Source organism: Gopherus flavomarginatus, chromosome 3, assembly GCF_025201925.1.
Source record: "Gopherus flavomarginatus isolate rGopFla2 chromosome 3, rGopFla2.mat.asm, whole genome shotgun sequence".
Classification (NCBI taxonomy): domain Eukaryota; kingdom Metazoa; phylum Chordata; order Testudines; family Testudinidae; genus Gopherus; species Gopherus flavomarginatus.
This window is the reverse complement of record NC_066619.1, coordinates 16692504-16710885: the sequence shown is the minus strand read 5'-3', so window position 1 is coordinate 16710885 and position 18382 is coordinate 16692504. Positions and strand designations below refer to the sequence as shown.

The 18382-nt window shown below is 43.3% G+C and overlaps 1 protein-coding gene across 4 annotated transcripts in view; it reads left to right on the top strand.

Annotated features, from left to right (window-relative positions):
- The window catches only part of MYO5B (myosin VB), a 356389-nt gene that overhangs the window by 197783 nt on the left and 140224 nt on the right, over positions 1 to 18382 (top strand). For all 4 annotated transcript variants that reach the window (XM_050944628.1, XM_050944626.1, XM_050944629.1 and 1 more), the window contains 3 exons: positions 2368 to 2633; positions 15445 to 15526; positions 17215 to 17355. In XM_050944628.1, the coding sequence (XP_050800585.1) occupies positions 2368 to 2633; positions 15445 to 15526; positions 17215 to 17355 (489 nt within the window). The remainder of the gene's footprint in view (positions 1 to 2367; positions 2634 to 15444; positions 15527 to 17214; positions 17356 to 18382) is intronic.

Sequence of the window (18382 nt, the reverse complement as noted above, 5' to 3'; positions counted from 1 at the left end):
TGTCAGAACTGTGGCCTAAACCATTTCCCCATGTTCTTACGGGTTTTTTTTGGTTTCTGGGTTAGATTTGGGATGCATATTCCAGCACAGGTTTTCAGAAACGATAGTAATTTGGGGTGCCATTGTTTATATATTTATTTTTTGGGTGCCCAACTTGAAATATCTTTTAAAAGGGCTGAATTTGCTCTTTCAAAATGAGGCTTCTTTAAGGTATTTCCGACTGGATCCAGAATTCATCACTTTTTGAAATGTTGACCTGTCGGCACGAATGTACATGCTGGAAAAAAGAAATGGTTCTATTCTGCAACTAATTAAATTATCTGGTTTTGGTTGCTGGAGTTCAGAACTGAGAGAAATGACACTGCCATATATTTGTCATTGAAATGTAGCCATCCAGTATGCAAAGGAGTACAAACATAAATAGCAACACAGGGCGGCTCCGTACCACATATATTTATTAAAAGAATACTAAAAACCAAAGATGCCTTAACAGTGATTCCCTCCATTGTTTTTGTGCGTTTATTCAGACAAAATAAATTAAAATAGCGGCTGTACGGATAGTGTTCTCCTACCAATTATCAACATGTTCCGTACTGGGTAGTTTATCCTTAATTAAAATATAAGGACGTGCTCTGCACATATTGCTAATGTTACCCTGGAGATGCTCAGTGTGCAGTTAGTTGGACATGGGGGGCAATTTGTTTTCGATGTTTGGCAATCTGGGTGCATAAAACTAATCTGCTCCCACAATGCTGAATTCTGTAATGGATTTAGCATTATTTAATTAAGTTTAAATGTGACTTCATGAAATAAACTCTGTCCTGGTTATTACTTTCAATCAGCAATCAGAAAAATGTGGCAGAACCTAAAAGCATCCTAGAGGATCTTAAAATGCATTCCTCCCTCTCCCCCAATTATCTAGCTGGGTATTTTTCTTTTACTGTCTTTTGAAGTATGATGTAATGTTAACAAAAGACTGACCAATTTCCCACTCTCTTACAAGAAGTTGCCTGCAGGCTCACTCACGTGTACTGTATGAAACCCAGCGACTGTCCAGGACTTTGCTGGTTTTTGCTACTAAAAACAAATGTGAACTTAAGACTCTTAACTAACTACTTTTTTTAAAATAACTATTGGAAAATAGATCAACAACCACCACTTAATCTCATATATTTTGGAGGCCTAATTATACCAAGAAATCCCAAGAGTGCTTTGCAAAAGGCATGCTGTAATTTAATAATACAGTTGGCAGTGCCAAGCGAATGATTTAGAGCCTGATCCAGAGCCCATTGAATTAAATGTTGGAGTCTTTGAATTCACTTCAATGGGTTCTGGATCAAGCCCTTAATGGTAAAAGGAATCCAAGTTTTCACTGTGATATAGAAGGAAACAGCAGCAGCATCTCCATACAGGGAATTCTCCCCCAGCCCAACCTTCTCCCTCACCCTTAAAATGCCAAATGGTTGAAGTACTATCTGGCAGTGGTGGTATATTTAGGGGCTTGTAATAACACAAAGAAGTGCATCTAGAGTAACAGAGCCAGCCATCCTGGTTTTGGTTCTCAGTGATTTAGTGGGAGTTGAGGTTGCTCAGCAACTCACAGGATAGAGTCCTTAGAGAGCAGGTTACCTGTTACATGTTGCATAGTTTGAGCTTTGTAGAAGGAACAAAACTGAACCATTGTAGATACTCTACTCCTTTTTATTAAGATTGTGTCGCTTAAGATGCCCAGGGCATAGAGAAGCCATTCAGCGTGTGGTTCTGTGGTTGCAAAACGAACAGCATTGTGTAGAGCTGGGCTCCATTTCATGTATCTTCCCAAAGTCTAGAGAGCTTCAGTTAAATGTTCTTATGTTTATGTCATCTCTGTCAACCACAGTTAAACAAGATAGAATCTCAGATAGAAACCAACTGCTGATTTCATTACAGTATTTTGATCCTGATCCTGGAAATCTAGAATTAAAATTTCTTTCTGAATCAAACTTGTCTCTAGGAATCTACCACCCAAGTCATTCATCTCTTCAGTGGTTAACATTATTTCAAGAGATAGTCCCTACAAATTATCCACAGTTAACGACAAAGTAGGATATTAACATCATAAAGCCAATCTGAGGTTGGTGAAAATCCTAAATTGCACAATAACTCTAGTATTGACCAATCTTAGTGACTCAGCTTCTGTTATAAATGATATTTGTGAGGCACAAGGCCTGATAGCTGAGGAATAAAGCTGTTTTGTTTTTTTCCTCCCCCACACCTTCCAATCAGAATAGTAGGCAGCCCTGTAGCTTAGATATGTGGATGTTTACTTGTCTCCCAGCCTCAGCTCGTTGAGCTCCTGCTGAATTTATATTTCTCTTTATGTTCTAGAAACAGGATGAACACCTGAATAATTTTTGCAGATTGCTTGGAGTGGAGCACAGCCAGATGGAGCACTGGCTGTGCCATCGGAAGCTTGCCACAACAGCTGAGACGTACATCAAGCCCATGTCTGTGCAGCAAGTCATGAATGCCAGGAATGCGCTGGCCAAGCATATATATGCCCAGCTGTTTAACTGGATTGTGGAGCATATCAACAAAGCCCTGCATACCACCCTCAAGCAGCACTCATTCATTGGGGTCCTGGATATATATGGGTAGGAAAGGCCTCTGTTTCTTCTGCTTTCATTTGCCAGTCTATTGCTCTGCTTTCTTTAGTTTACCATGTTCCACTGCAGTTAAACATGAGTTTTAGAAATCTGATCCATACAAAATCTGTTCCAGAATGGATTGCTAGGGATGACTGCATTTGCAATACATCGAATGGTAGAAGTTGCATTGAGCAGGATTACTTGTGGCCTGATCCTGCAAAGTGTTGAGCTCCAGGAGCATTGGTGTCATTCTCTGCCTTCCCTAAAGTGCCCAGCACCTTGCAGGATCGTGCCGTTGTTACTTTCCCCTCCAAAACAATAAAGACAATGGATCAGGCTTGTAGGTAACAGATGCAGTGCAACTCTCTTTATAGTGAAGTAGAAATATGACAACTTGTTTAGAATACCCTGTCAGTGTATTGGGCTGTTACTGCACAGATACCATGAGTTCTCCTTTCTGTGAGCTCCTGCCTGGGAGGATGACATGGTGTGCTACAGCTGGTGACCTGTGCTAAACAAGTAACAAAGTCCTTACCCCTGAGAGCTTACGGTATGAGGGCACAAGCTGGTACAGTGGAAAGAGAACCAGCACAGAGCATTATGTGTTGTCTGTATTACAGAATTGGAGTCCTGCTTCAGATTTCAACCCCCTCCCCCCCAACTCCTTTGCAGACTTGGGTCTGTTTGGATGTTGGACTTTGGTCCGGGCCCATCTATATCCAGCAGGTTTTTGTGAAGGAGGAGGGAGAAGAGGCTTTGTGTATATTAAAGTCCTGACTGCTTTCATTGAATTCCAACGTGCATATACTGTCTCTATTAGAGCAGCCCTCCATTTAGACCAGTGGTCCCTAAACTTTTGAGGGTTGCATCCCCCCATTCCCTTGTTCATCTTCCCCTCCCAGGGCTGGGAGCGGAAACACGGCACAGGGGGCTGGGGAAGGGGGGACACACAGACAGATGTAAGGGGGCTGAGGCTGGGGACACAGCTGGGGGTGGATCTGAAGCCGGGAGCAGGGCCAGGGATAGAGCCATGGCCAGGGCGGGGGTGAGAGTGGAGCTGCAGCCAGGCACGGAGTGGGGTGGCAGCCAGATGTGGCTCCACTCCCTCCCACAGCTTCAACCTTAGCTCTGGGCCAGGAACAGAGCCACAGCCAGAGGGTGGGAGCAGGGGCAGGACAGGGAATGGATTGGGTTGCCAACCCTCCAGGATTGGCCTGGAGTCTCCTGGAAATGGCATCAATCTCCTGGTGACTATTGAAAGCAATCTGGGAGATTTTAATAGGATATTTTAAGAAAATGACATTACATCATGTTGGGGAAATAAATCTCCTGGAATAGCTTCAGTCAGAGTTGCCAACCCTAGGAACGGAGCCACCGCCTGGCTGTGGTGGGGGACAGCAACCAGACCGCTGTCTGGGTGTGGAGCTGCGCAGGGGCTGGGAGCCGGGGCCATGGCTGGCAGCAGGGACAGAGCAGAGCTGGGGATGGGGTGGGGCTTGGGTTGCACTTTCTCCTCTCTCTCCATGAGCGCTGGCCTGGGGCCCACTATGCCCCCACAAACGTTCCTCTGCACCCACCTGTGGGGGCACGCCACACAGTTTGAGGACCTCTGACTTAGACTAAAGGATGATCTTGTGACTAAGGTACAAGATGGGAGGTCAAAGAGCTGGATTCTCTTCCTAGCTCTGCTATTAACTTGCTGGGTGTCCTTCACTTAAATTGCTCTGTGCTCAGCTTGCTTAGCTCTGAAACGTAATACCTGTGTCACACGGGTGTTGTGAAGCAAGATAGGGTTGCAGTGTCGCTCAGGTTTGGCCTCGCCCCTGTGACTGGACCAAATTTGTGTGAGTGGAGTTGTGACCTGGCTCATGGGGTTGCGATGCCATTCACTCAAATTTGGCCTACCCAGACTACTGTCATCACGATGACTGGGTCAAACTTGAGCAGTGCTGGGACCCCAGATGTTGCAGTGCCTGGAACAGGGAGCCAAGTCCGGCCAGTCCCATGGAACGGAAGCTGCCACATGACCCTTTGAAACACTCAGGTAACCCAATTTTGGATCCTGACCCATGAGCTGGGTAACCTGGCCTTAGAACTTAGGCCAGGTTTGCCCAAAAACTCATGTACCAGGATGGGGATTCCCTTTAAACCCAGTGCAGCCTGCGCCACCTTTCATCACCTGTGTTCAAGGGCCAGCAGCAGAGTGGCTATAGCAGGAGCTTGATTATTTCCACATCATTGCAGCAGAACAAGAGCTGGGCAGCCTGCCAGGTCCCCAGAAGATCCAGACCAGTGGAGAGTGGGCCTATCCATTTCCATCCTTGTCCTTACAGCTAAAGGAAAAGAGGTGGAACAGTGGGACTGCCAGCAACCCCCGTAAGAGCTGGAAGGGGCGACAGCTAGCTAATCAGCCATCCCCACCCTGAAAACGTCAGGAAGAATGGACCAGGTAGACGGCCACTGGCCCACCTGCATACAACTGTTAGACGTAACAGGAAGCTCAGGGCCTCTTGTGAAGAAGTGATTAGTGGAAAGGCAGGGCAAGATGCCAAGCAACAGAGAAAGAAGCCCAACACCAGGCAAAAACCCTCTGGATGGCAGGCGCAGTCACAAACTTGCCTTGTCAAGTCCTAATGAGTTTAGAACTCAAAAATGATACCCCAATCTAAGTGTATTTTGAGTTCTTTACAGAAAGCTCACATAATCCTAGTCACTACTCAGTTAATGGAATTGAGGCAAGATTCTCACTTCTGCAGCCACCAAGCCCTCCCATCCCATAAAAACACAATGCTGAAGCATCAATGAAGTACTGACTGTGCTGGAAGCGTATTCATTATCAGCATGTCCTGCAGCACCTTCGTGATCCTTGAAGGCTCCCATCAAAATTCTGAGCCAGCATGATCCTGCTTATTTTGGGATTTGACAACAGAGTAGTTTGAGGTGGTGTAGCTGTTGGCATAGGGATTTGTTAGCACCAAGGGTGACCCACATGGATACTACAAAATCCAGAGAATCCTTGAGGCCAAGAAGTTGCCAGGTGCAGACAGCATAAGCTGAGGAGTGGTTCTACAGAAGTGCAAGTCAAAGGAACTTTTAACAAAATGTTGTTTCCTGTCCAAGTTGCCTTGATTCCAGAGAGATTCCCTGTGGACTGTAATGTGTCAGAAAAATGTTGTTATTGAAGGAGGAGCCATATGGACTGTACCAGGAAAATATAGACCAGTCAGTTGACATCAAAGTAAGAAACAGACAAGCACTTGTAGAAATGTAAGTGAAAGTTGGTTAGAGGGTAATGCCCATGAAATATTAAGATAGAGAAGAAAACCTCCATTACCGTGACACACGCACAAGACCTTTCTGCTGAAGATTACAAAAATGTTTCCCCTAAAACACTGAACCAAGATGGCACTGTCAGTCTTCTGCCCAGTAGCTGCTGCTGGCATAAGAGTTATTAGCTGGATACAACGGTGTGAGCTGAGACAAAGTAAGATAGTCCCAAATTCTGATGCCCCTCTACCAGATGGGCATTCCATAACTCTTTCTTTGCTTTTGTGAGTATTTCATCTAGCTTAACGTGGGGATTGTGGCATTAATAAGTTCTGTCTAACCTCTTCCTTCTGAAAGAGTGATGTTGGAAGGTAAAAGGTGTGTGTGTGTTAGCTTAGCAATCAGCTTCCTTATTCTCCCTCGCACATAATCAGGCTTGGGATCTTTTAGGCTGGGATTTTTAGACCCCTTTGAAAAAACTAGACTTAGCACTTAACATTTTTAAAGTAAATTGGTGTATGAATTCAGTGCTAGTGAAAGGTTCTGAATGGATGCCTGTGGAAACCGAAGTCCTCCAGAGCATGAGGCTCCCCATGCTGCCCCACCAGCAGCAGAGGAAAGAGATTATTTTACTGATTCCATTAAGAAATGATTGCATAGGGTTCTGCCCTTAAATGTTCACAGGGAAAACCAGCATAAGGCTGTGCACTCCACCAGAGAGCAAATGGCAGTTGCTCTCCAGTTCTATACAGAATTGCCTGCTGCGCTAAGAACTGGACTTGGAACTCCCAGCACTGACTCCTGATGGAGCCATGAACAGTAACTTAAACTCTGTCAGTTTCCCTACCTGTAAAATGAGAGATGCTGACCTACCTCATAGGGAGTTGGTGATTATTTAGCTAATGGTTATAAGTCTTTGAAGATGAACATACTATATAAAAGGTAAGAATTCATTATTATTTATTATAATAACACAGCGTATATGGGTCTTATCACCTTCAATCTTGCTTAATGTGCTAAAAGGTGTATATATAGTGTGACAGATCCAAACCAGTGGGGTAGAGGAGTCTGGTAGAGGGCAAATATACTGGTCAGTGGATGAGTAGTTTTCTGTTCCCTGAGTGATCAGAGCAGAGTAATCAGGAACCTGCTAGAACCAATTAAGGCAGACAGGCTGATTAGACCACCTGCAGCCAATCAAGGCAGGCTAATCAGGGCACCTGGGTTTAAAAAGGAGCTCACTCCAGTCAGGGAGGGGGGAGCTAGAGGTGAGAAAGTGCGTGTGAGGAGCTGGGAGCAAGAGGCGCAAGAAGCAGAGAGTGAGACTGAGACTGAGAGGCTGTGCTGCTGGAGGACTACGGAGTACAAGTGTTATCAGACACCAGGAGGAAGGTCCTGTGCTGAGGATAAAGAAAGTGTTTGGAGGAAGCCATGGGGAAGTAGCCCAGGGAGTTGTAGCTGTCATGCAGCTGTTACAAGAGGTACTATAGACAGCTGCAATCCACAGGGCCCTGGGCTGGAACCCAGAGTAGAGAGTGGGCCCAGGTTCCCCCCAAACCTCCCAACTCCTGATCAGACACAGGAGGAGTTGACCCAGACTGTGGGGAAGATCACTGAGGTGAGCAAATCTGCCAATAAGCGCAGGACCCACCAAGGTAGAGGAGGAACTTTGTCACAATAGTTATCGACTACATTATATCTTGGAGTATATTTAAGATGTCTGGCCAAATCCTGGACGTTATCTCTAGGGTAATGGGTGTTTTGCTCTTTGTACCTTTATCATGAACTCATGATTTTTTGATGCTGAAATTTTGTCTGTAAAGGAACAAAAATGTTGTGTCCTTGAAGGATTTACTTATTATCCAATGTTATAGCTAAGGCTGATAGCACTGCTTGTTACTAAGATTGCCTAATATTGCCCATGATAAGGCCCTAGTTTTCAGTCCTTTAACCAGCTGGGATAAACTTTTCTGTGCCAGATGTCTGCCTCAGGGTGAATTTCTTTTTTTTTTTTTTTTTTGAAAATTTCAGCCAAAACAATTCAGCCATTTCTGAGAACAAAACTGAAGAGAAATTCGTTGTTTTGCCCATGTTAAAAAATTCTGCCTATACTGGGCATGCTCCAGCCTTGGCTGAACAGAATTTCCCGGTAATTGCAGCTCTGGTCTGAGGCAATGTGGGCTAGGTCTGGGCACCTGAACTGCCAGACCAGCGAGCCACTCCTGTGTTCTCAGTGTCTCCCCTGCTGGCACCTAGACAGTGTGGAGGAGGAAACTGTGTGATTTGAAGACAGTGGGGATAAGAACTGCAGGATGGGGAACAGAGGAGGTCTGGGAGTGGGTGGGAAGGGAGAATAGGGCTGTATGGTATGGGGGAGGAGAGCAGGAGATTGGGCTGGCGAGGCAAGGATTCTGGGACTTTGGAGGAAAAACCTGAGGTTGGACTAGAAGCCTGGGGAGGGAGATTGGGGCCAGGGAATGAGGGTGGGAGAGGAGTGGGGCAACTGAAGGGCAGGGTGGGGTAGAGAGACAGCTAGGAGGAGGAGCTGGGGCAGAGGGAGAACCGTGAATTGCTGGGTAAGGGGACTGGGAGTAGGGATGGAGACTGGAGGGGTGAAACTGACTTTCTGAGCAAGAAGCCTGGGTTTAGACTGAGATACCGTAGAAGTGGAGAGTGGAGGGCAAAAAGAAATGTCTAGAAAATGACCTACAAGGCAAGATTGAAAAAGCTGGGTAGTCTGGAAAAGAGAAGACTGAGGGGGGACATAAGTCTTCAAGCATGTATATAAAGGGGTGGGGGGGTGATAAATTCTTTTTATCCACTGAGGACAGGACAAGAAGTAATGGGTTTAAATTGCAACAAGGGAAATTTAGGTTAGACATGAGGGGAAAAACTGTCATGGTAATTAAACATTGGAACAAATTACCAAAACTATCCAACATACACTTGTTGCCAACACAAAGTGCCCGAGGGGGGCAACAGCGGGGTTCGTTGCCTGGTGTACTTCGTGCCAATAAACACACCAGGGTGGAGAAGCAAACAGTTTATTTGAGATCTCAAACGGTGCAAGGAGACTGATGCCTCAAATCAAGCACACCTACACAAGCGGCTTTTCCCTTTTTATATGTTTTTTTTTCTCTTTCTTCTTTCTTCCCCCCCGCCCCTTCCTCCCCCTGTAGCAGTTACGTAAGCGCAGGTGCATTAAGTAATCTTGGCCACGGCAGCTCGTTAGTAAGTTTTCCTTCTGCAAGTTATCTTGTCCTTCTGCTAAAGGTGCACAGGCCTTATCACTACTGCTTTAGACTGGTTTGAGCTGTGCTGCAACTGATAACTTACTGTTACACATTTAATTTCACAGCTGCTAGCTTTCTAGATCATGTAGAGTTCAACATGGAGGAGCTTTGGTTCACTGAGGCCTAGATTTATGCCTAGTGACACCAACACACTGTTCCTCAGCTCACCATACTTAAAGTGAGGGTAATACCCCCTCATCTCAGAGGTGTGAAAATAATTCATTAATATTTGTCCAGTACTCAGATACTGTAGTGGTGAGCACTGTAGAAAATCCCATGAGGAAATTAACAATTCTCTCTTCAGAGCAGAGTTTGTGTAGTGTGCAGTAAATAAGGCCTGGGGCCGCACATTGAACAGTGAGGATAAACAGTGAGGACTGGAGCACCCATGGAAAAAAATTAGCAGGTGATCAGCACCCACTAATCAACTTCTCCCCTTCCCAGGAGGTGCTGGGTGGGAGAGGCAGGAGTGGGGAGGGGACAGAAAGAGGTAGGGAAGAGATGAGGCAGGAGTGCGGCCTTGGCGGAAGAGTTGGAGTGGGGGTGGGGGCAGAGCAAGGGTGGGGACTTGGGGGAAGGTTTGGGGTGGGGTTGAGGGCAGAGGGAGGGTGGGGTCTTGTGGGAAGGGTTGTAGTGGGGGTGGGGGCAGAGCAAGGGTGGGGGCTTGGGGAAAGGGGTGGAGTGGGGGCAGGGCCTGGGACAGAGGGGAGTCGAGCACCCCCCGTGTAAAGAGGAAGTTGGTGCCTATGGATCAAGTCATTAAAGACTGTATCATAATGCATGTGAACAAGGGGGCAGAACTAAGATTGCACAGACAACCTTAATTCTGGAATTTCTGAATTTATGATTGCTTGACCTTGCAATCTTAATCTTTCATTGTATGTTTTATATATATGAAGTATAAGTATAGTACATATGTGTCTGTATAACAGTTTGTGTGTGAAGAAAAAGTATCAATGTATAAAAACAATGAGGAGTCCAGTGGCACCTAAAAGTCTAACAGATTTTTTTGGGCATAAGCTTTCGTGGGTAAAAACCCACTTCTTCAAATAAATCTGTTAGTCTTTAAGGTGCCACTGGACTCCTCATTGTTTTTGTGGATACAGACTAACACAGCTACCACTCTGATACTTATCAATATATATTCATCCAGGAGCCCAAATTGGCTCCATCATGTGTACAATAGCAGCCCTACAGTAAAACAAACACCTCAGTGTTTGGCAGGAAAGCTGGAACTGCACCAGAGGAACCATATGACATAACAGAACAATTTTTTTTAAACCTGGGGGCCAAGAGCAATTGCACTGAAATTTTAATATCTTGAGTAAATAATAATCCCTCTTTTAAAATGATGGGCTATCTAAATACAGCATTTATTGTTTTGGCCAGGCAAGTAACTGGTGTGCAGTACCTTTCCATAGTGTATTTTGTAATCCTCCATGAAATTACCGTGGTCTGTTGTTTTTTGTTTCATCTTTTAAAGCAGTGAGGACACAACATTTGATTTATATGTAAATAGTGGGACACTTACTACCAGAAGTCTTGAAACTCAAAGTAAGGCCTGACACTTTGTTGTTAATTCCTGCTTTTGTGCTGCTTTCTCCCACTCACAGAACCAGTTACTTGTTAGTTTTGGTTTCTAGTGCTGGTGAAAGGTCTGGTATTTACAGCCTTGCTGAGGACCTCTGTTTCTCCTCAGAACAAGTACAGCACAGAGACAATTTAGGCTTTGCCTGCCTCAACCCTGACCAAGTGATGCCACCTCTAGGGATGAGCCAAAAGTTTGGTCTTCATGGCCTACTCAGTCCCTCATGCCTGAGTCTGTTTGTCAGCAATAAGGGCAGTTGCGATGGGGAGATGGGGTTGTGATCATCTCCTTGCTAAACTGAAAAAAAAAAAATCCCTAAATCTTTCTGTAATTCAGGCTCCTGAGTCTGCAAAGGTAACCCTAGATGGGAGTCAAGACAGTGAGTCAGAGCTGCCTATATCTGCTCAAATCTGAGACCCAAAATTGTTCTTCAGTATCCTAGGAGTGTAATTCTCCTTCTTATAAGGGAGTTAATGATGCCAGATCCTGATTCACTGGCAGACGTGGGGATAGTTTGTTTTATTTCTTTACTGTTTGCAATATGAAAAGATACAAAAATGTACAGATGAGTGTGAGACTGGCCCAACACTCCATACTTAAGATATAGGGTGACCATATGTCCTATTTTATAGACACAGTCCTCATTTTGGGTCTTTTTCATATATAGGCTCTTATTACCCACCACCCCCATCCCGATTTTTCACACTTGCTGTCTGGTCACCCTATTAAGATATGAACTTCTGGATGGGTCTTGTCATGAGAAAGTTGTAGAATTAAACCTTAATTTTGTTCTGGTAAGTATCAGAAGGGATCCTCATTCTTGGGGCCAAATTCTCAGCTGGTGTAAACTGATGCAGTGAGAGAACTTGGCCTTTGGACACTGAAATGTTCCAGAGATGTCTCCAAAAACTCAGTAAACAAGAGACAAGCATGTAACAATTAGGAAGAATGGGGAAGCACAATGGTAGCACATATATATATCCCTTTCCCTCTGTTTTGTAACTTACACGTTCCTTGCCTCCCTTTCTCTCTGTTTTGTAACTTACACGTTCCTTGCCTGTTGCATTTTATATATATATAAAATGCAACAGGCAAGGAACGTGTAAGTTACAAAACAGAGGGAAAGGGAGGCAAAAATACCACATAAATCAAATGTGTAAGACAGTTGTACTAATTTAAACATAGAGACAGACTGAGGAGGAGGATGGTGAGAAATCAGGGAAAGAGAGAGTCATATCTCAGGTCACAAACATCAGTCGGCCAAACCTGAATTAATGTTGCTACGCTGAATCCATCCAAGCAATGTGTGTTATTCTATAAGTGACATTACACACTAAGCTGCTGAGAGCAACAGGAGGAAGGTTGCGACTCCCCTGTAAAAATTGCCATTATTTACAGTTGTGAGAGTTACTGTGTCCAGTGGACTAGTTAAAAGCTGCCTAGGTATTACTCTGACTCCCTCTCCTTGGCTCCCTGCCCAGTCCATTCAATTTGTCATCCTTTTTTATTTATGGTTGAATTGTCAGTCCCCTGTAGCAGATAGGAAGGTAGGGGAGAAGGTTTCTTATTTCAATTTTTTGCACCAAGGTTTAGTGAATGCAATAAAATTAATTGAAACAAAGAGCCATTTGTTTACTTTTCCCATTAGGAGATCATCCTAGCACAAGGCATCTTTCAAGAGCAAGACCTCCTAGTCAGAACACATACAGAGCAGACAAAACAAACCACTCCATCAATTAGCAAATATCAGTGAAACTGTTTCCTTAATTAGCAAGTTCACATAAATTGCCTTTGAGTTGATCCTCAGCTTGACAAATAGCAAAGAAAAATGCTTAAAGGTAGGATTTTCCTTTCATGTGACTGAGCCTTCGCCACCAGGAATATTTGATATATCACGAACTCCCTTCCCATTTTTTAATTTGTCACCTGGATCTTGGGAAAATAAATGAATTCAGCTTGGTAAAAACATACATTTACGTGTCTGGCTTCAGTGCTGAAAATGCATGCTGAGGATTGGAGGCATGATACTGCTGCTGCATTCACAGGTTCTTTTGATAGACAGCTTGTTGTGACTAGATATATAGCTGCTCTCCTACTCCCAGCAATCTTTCAGAGGGGAGTCACAAATCATATCCTAGGTTTCTGAAGTAGAAAAAGAGTGTCCACTCTGATATCATTCTCTTCCTCTCTAATTCATTTGCAATATACTTTTTCTATCTGCCACTCTTCCATGTGCCTTCCCTCCCTCGTTAAACCTGTTTTAATTAAATCCTTCTTTGGCTCATTGCTCAACGTGATCACTAAGTTGCTGGAATTTGTGTTTTTATGGAATTCCAAAAGACTGGTGTCCATTAGTATCTAGAGGATTTAGGTTATCATGATTAAAAGAGGAGTTCCAAAGACTCCTATTAAAAGTACTGCAGTAGGATATTTTTCACAGAGCTCATTACACCTGGGAACTCAAGTGAATGCAGTGGTCAAAGAAGTGGGATCGAAATCAAACCGAAACACATCAAAAGTTCTTCAAGGGCAAATTATGTCAAATAGTCAGCAGTATTTTTAATGATGACATGTAAACTGCTTTCAGTTCCAAGTGCCAAGGAAATTTGCTGTACTAAATATTTCAGAGATTGATTTCATGGATACAGCATGAGGAGTTCAATTCCTCAGTTTAGAAACTGTTCTGCTGACTTCTGTCATGAATCATAACATCGCTGAGCCATTGTTTGGGAGGTGGGGGAGAAAATCTTATAACCCTGGTAATTATATTTGATGAAAAGAATGCTGACAAATGTATTAAACTGCCTCCTAACGGCAGAGTTTTGTTAATCAGCCTGAGAATGTTGGATTTCCTTAAAGGCAATTCTGTTACAAAATGTAAAAGCTACAGCCTATCTAACCTCAGTCATTTTCAGATGAATGGAGTTAAGTCATTTGATGGTCTGGGAATTGTTACCTCATAATATGCAAGAAATTGGGAAATTAACAACTAATTTTGGACTGTATCAAATAATGACTCTAGGGACTGGAGTATTACAGTAAGCCTTAAAAAATGACAGAGAAGATATTTAAACCTTTTATCTTTATGGTGCAGTAAGAACATTCTGTCAGTGAACACAGTTCCCATTATCTGACCAATTGCCTTGCTGTGCCTTTCTCTTTACAGTAGGCTTATATTAATTAAATTTAAGAAGTAGGCACTGCCACTTGCTTCTTCCCTCAAAGAATAATTTAAGTTATCTGCGGATATCGGTCTCTTTTTCATAGACTTTGCTTTAGAAACACTTATTCACATCATTAACACCGGGTGATACCCTGCGGAATCTAGAAAAATGCTTACAGTATACAGTGTGTAAGTGTGTATAAGTACAGTTATCCAGTTTCATTACAAGTAGGATTTAACTTGTGGCTTGTTTCAGTGGTTTGTAACAGCCTGATTGCAATTTAAGTTATAGTGAAAGGACCAAACTCTCTGCTGCATCGCTCCATTGAAGTCAGTGGAGTTATGCCAGCAGAATTTAACCCAATGTTGCCATCGCAGTGGGTTCAGTCCTGCTCCCCCGAAGTCTGTGGCAAAATTTCCATTGGCTTCAAGAGAAATAGGAAGGATCAGACTCCGATGCCATTTTTTAGTATGGAGCTCTTTTAGACCCTTCCCCTGTGAAGGGCTCTCAGGCAAACAGGAGCGCTGGCAGCCTTTTTGGCGCCCTAGGTGGCAGAAGGTCCTGCCCCCAAAATGGCGCCCCCAACAGAGGCGGCGGAAGGTCCCACCCCCGAAATACTGCTGATGATCGCAGCGGCTGGATGTTCGGCCACCGCCCCCCAAATGTCAGTGCCCTAGGTGACCACCTAGGTCGCCTAATGGGTTGCACCGGCCCTGCAGGCAAAGGAAGCAGAGCTGGGTATGGGGAGGCGGTACAAAGGGCAGGCACCTCCTGTGTGGATTCTCACTGTGAATGAGCTCCCCCTGCAGAACATGGGGTACTGATGATGGGTTTGTGGAAGGGCAGAGATTCAGGTTCCATAGCTGTGCAGTTGTTTGTTTTTTCCCCTTGGCCCAGGGATCTTCTTACATAGAGGGCATAGTCCTGTGCCTTGAGTATTGTTTTACTGACTGGGGCAGCATTTTTCCATCTGAATCTAACCCCAAAGTCTGTTTCCAGATCATAACTCTAGGGGAAGGAGAGGACCTGCAAGGCCTTAGAGCCCATCCTACAATGAATATTAGAATTAAGACTATAATAATCCCTTACAAATTCCATTGACAAATATATATTTTATCATAATTCTTCAGTAGCTGATAGCTGAGCAGTCTTCTTCACGATGAAGTTGTGTAGCCTTATTATTTAATACTTTTGTTTCCCAAGTGATTGTTAGCCTTCCTATCTCAGATGGGAATATAATAGCACTATACGAAGTGTTACAAGCTTGTATGGGTACTGAACATCTGAGTAGAGCCTAATGAGTGAATCCTTTCCAGTCCCTTAAATTCTGGTATGCGAAGATGCACGTCTTGTGCACTAACATACTTGTGGAGTTAGGAAAGAGGGAATCTGGGGACTCTGATGGGTAACTGATGTTCTCTAGCACGTGGATAATAACATCATTACAGAGTTAAGTAGATTTCAGAGGAAGCAACACTTACACTGATTTATTCATTGCTCTGCAGGTTTGAAACTTTTGAAGTGAATAGCTTTGAACAGTTTTGTATCAACTATGCCAACGAAAAACTCCAACAGCAGTTCAACTCGGTAAGGTCAGCTTGAAAATGTTTCATAAGATTAATAGAAAGCTTTGGATAAAAACCTGGCCGCATTTCCCTGTGCCAAGCTTCCACTTAGACAAGCTTGTCTCCACTCTGGCCGACTCTCACTATTAACATGAATTTGGCAGTTATAGCATAATCCGCACTGGGCAGCAATCATGCAGTAGAACTGTACTATGTATTCATTGCTAGAGGTGAGTTTTGCTTGGTTTTTGGTTTTGTTATAAATCTCTTAGGAGGTTTGTAAACAATTTATTCCAGCCTGGATCCACTGATGTTTCTGAATGGTTTGTATGTGAAACCATTGAGAGAACTTTTTTTTGCATAGTTTCAACCTCAAACCAAGCTAAACCTGGCTATTCTGAATCTGTTTCAGGATTTAAAGCGAACTCAGGAGTGGAAACCTCTAGGAGGCTGACCTAACCTGCTGAGAACTGAAACTACTTCATGTTATATGCTTGTATTATACACATTCTAACACAATTTGTAGTGTCTGTCTTGGGATGTGAATAGATAGATGGAGTTGGATATCTACATTGCGTAGCATAAAAATGTCAAACTTGACACAATTAAGGGTCTGATTCCAATTTCATTGAAGTCCATGGGAATTTTCCCATTGACTTCAGTAGGAGCAAGATTTGATCCTAATTTTGGATAAAGTGGATCTACAAGAGAATTTGTTAAATTTGAGGAACTAAATTCTGTGGGGCAGTCCTGGTACTTTAAAACTGTTCTGTACATATAGTGATGCACAGTTGCAATATATGTAAAGCGTCATACTATATATCAATGCTTCTTTAAGAAATGAAGAAGAAAGTGATGGGTTTAATTTGCACAGTACACAACTGTTTTTTAATATGTACAACTGTTGCTTCTAAAGCAAATACATTCAAATTCAGTGATGACATGTTTGAAGAGGTTTTAAAAGCCACCTTTTGAAGGAAAACAATGCATCTGAGCCAGACCTGGCTCTTCCCCTCTCGTGGCTAGGATATCTTAAAAATGATCAAAGGAATTTTAACCTCTTGGAAATCAATCTGAGAAACTTCAGCCTGTGGGGGAACTTCTTTTTTCCAGAAAGTTGTGTGTATGAAAACAGGAATCCATATTGAAAGTGTCTTCTGAATCACAGCTGTAATGTTGATAACTCTTTTAGGAAAATCAACTCCCAGTCTCCCACTTGTGTGGAAGTGTGCTAAGATACTTTGATGGTGTGCACCAATATAAGAACTTAGATAGGTAAACGTCTAAGGTATTCTAGTTCACTGTATAATTTACCCTTCATGGCACGTGAAAATGAGGACTCATTAGGGGAGGAGGCAGAGATCTTGAGTAATGTAGAAGCTACATTATGCTCCCCTGATAGGATACCACTCTCACTTATCTGCAGGGACCATTTGAATAATTTTCCAGTGCTATTTATAAAGAAAATGTCCCCACCAAGTACTTTGTAATGGTAGACTTCGAGATCCTTAGTCTGTACATGAGACCAACAAATAGCAGAGTTTTTAGTTACACTGCACATGCTCTGCAGTTGAAAATTCTAGCACTTTTCAGCCATGTACAGGAAAACTCTACACTTGTAGTAATTGCAATAGGTAAGTGGGATGAGGGAAGTTTAATTGTTAAAAAGGTAACAGTTCAGTAAAATTTTTCTGTCATTTCTGATCACAGCATGTATTTAAGCTGGAACAAGAAGAGTATATGAAGGAACAAATCCCTTGGACTCTTATAGATTTTTATGACAATCAGCCCTGCATAGACCTCATAGAAGCCAAACTTGGTATCTTGGACCTATTGGATGAAGAGTGTAAGGTAAAGAAAAACACTAATGTCATCACAGCCATTTTTATCATTTTTAGAGTAACTTTTGCAGGCTAGTCATGCTGCATTCAGTGTGATGGGTCCCCAAGCCAGCACTTTCCAGAAGCAGAAGCAGTCCTTGTCCAAAACGAACTGCAATCTGGTGATCTTGTTGAGTTCATCACTGCTCCTGGGTTCTCAGGTAGTGGCAGTAGCCTATGGTATCTCTTATCTAATTCATCTGACTAGGAGGCCATGACCACTCCTCTCCGATGCAGAATTTGCAATAATCATCCCCTTCTTTGTGACCTCTACACTAGGTAAGGCTTTGCAATATGCTTTACTTCTGGCTACAGTTGAAGACCACAGGTAAACATCATGTGATGCAGAAGGTTGCTGCCCACTTCCTAAATTGGGCAGACCACTGACATACCACACCAGTGCTCTCATTTCTACATTGGGTGTAGTTACAGACGTTCATATTGATATTTAGTTCCCTAAAATGGGACCTGGTTTTTTTGAGTTCCCCTCTCTAAGTCTATATCCTTTCACAGCCGTTGAAATTGTCTGCTTTTCCTTGTGGTTCCTGGGATAAAAGTCATTTTGGGTGGTAGGGCTTTCTCAGTCTGAATCTCTACCTTTTGGAATTCACTCCTCTTGGTGGGTCAGCTACTGGATCCAGAATATGGTAAATTTCTGAGCCCAATCAAAAGCCTTTTAATTTGTTAGATTTGAAGGTGTTTATTAATAAAGTTGATGGTACAATGACAAGTTGTAATCCTGAAGGGATAGATTGTAAGGTCTTTGGAGCAGGTATCATCTTTGGAGCATAGCACAATGGGGTCCCAGTCCATGACTAGAGATCCTAGACACAACCATAATATAATAATAAATAATGATAATAACGGATCAAATTTATACAAGGGGTGAAATTCTAGGTTTATTGAAGTCAATGGCAAAGTTCCCATTGACAGTAGTGTAGCCAGGATTTCATCCACGTTGTCCAAATTGCTGAAATCAGATGCACTTGCCACCCTGA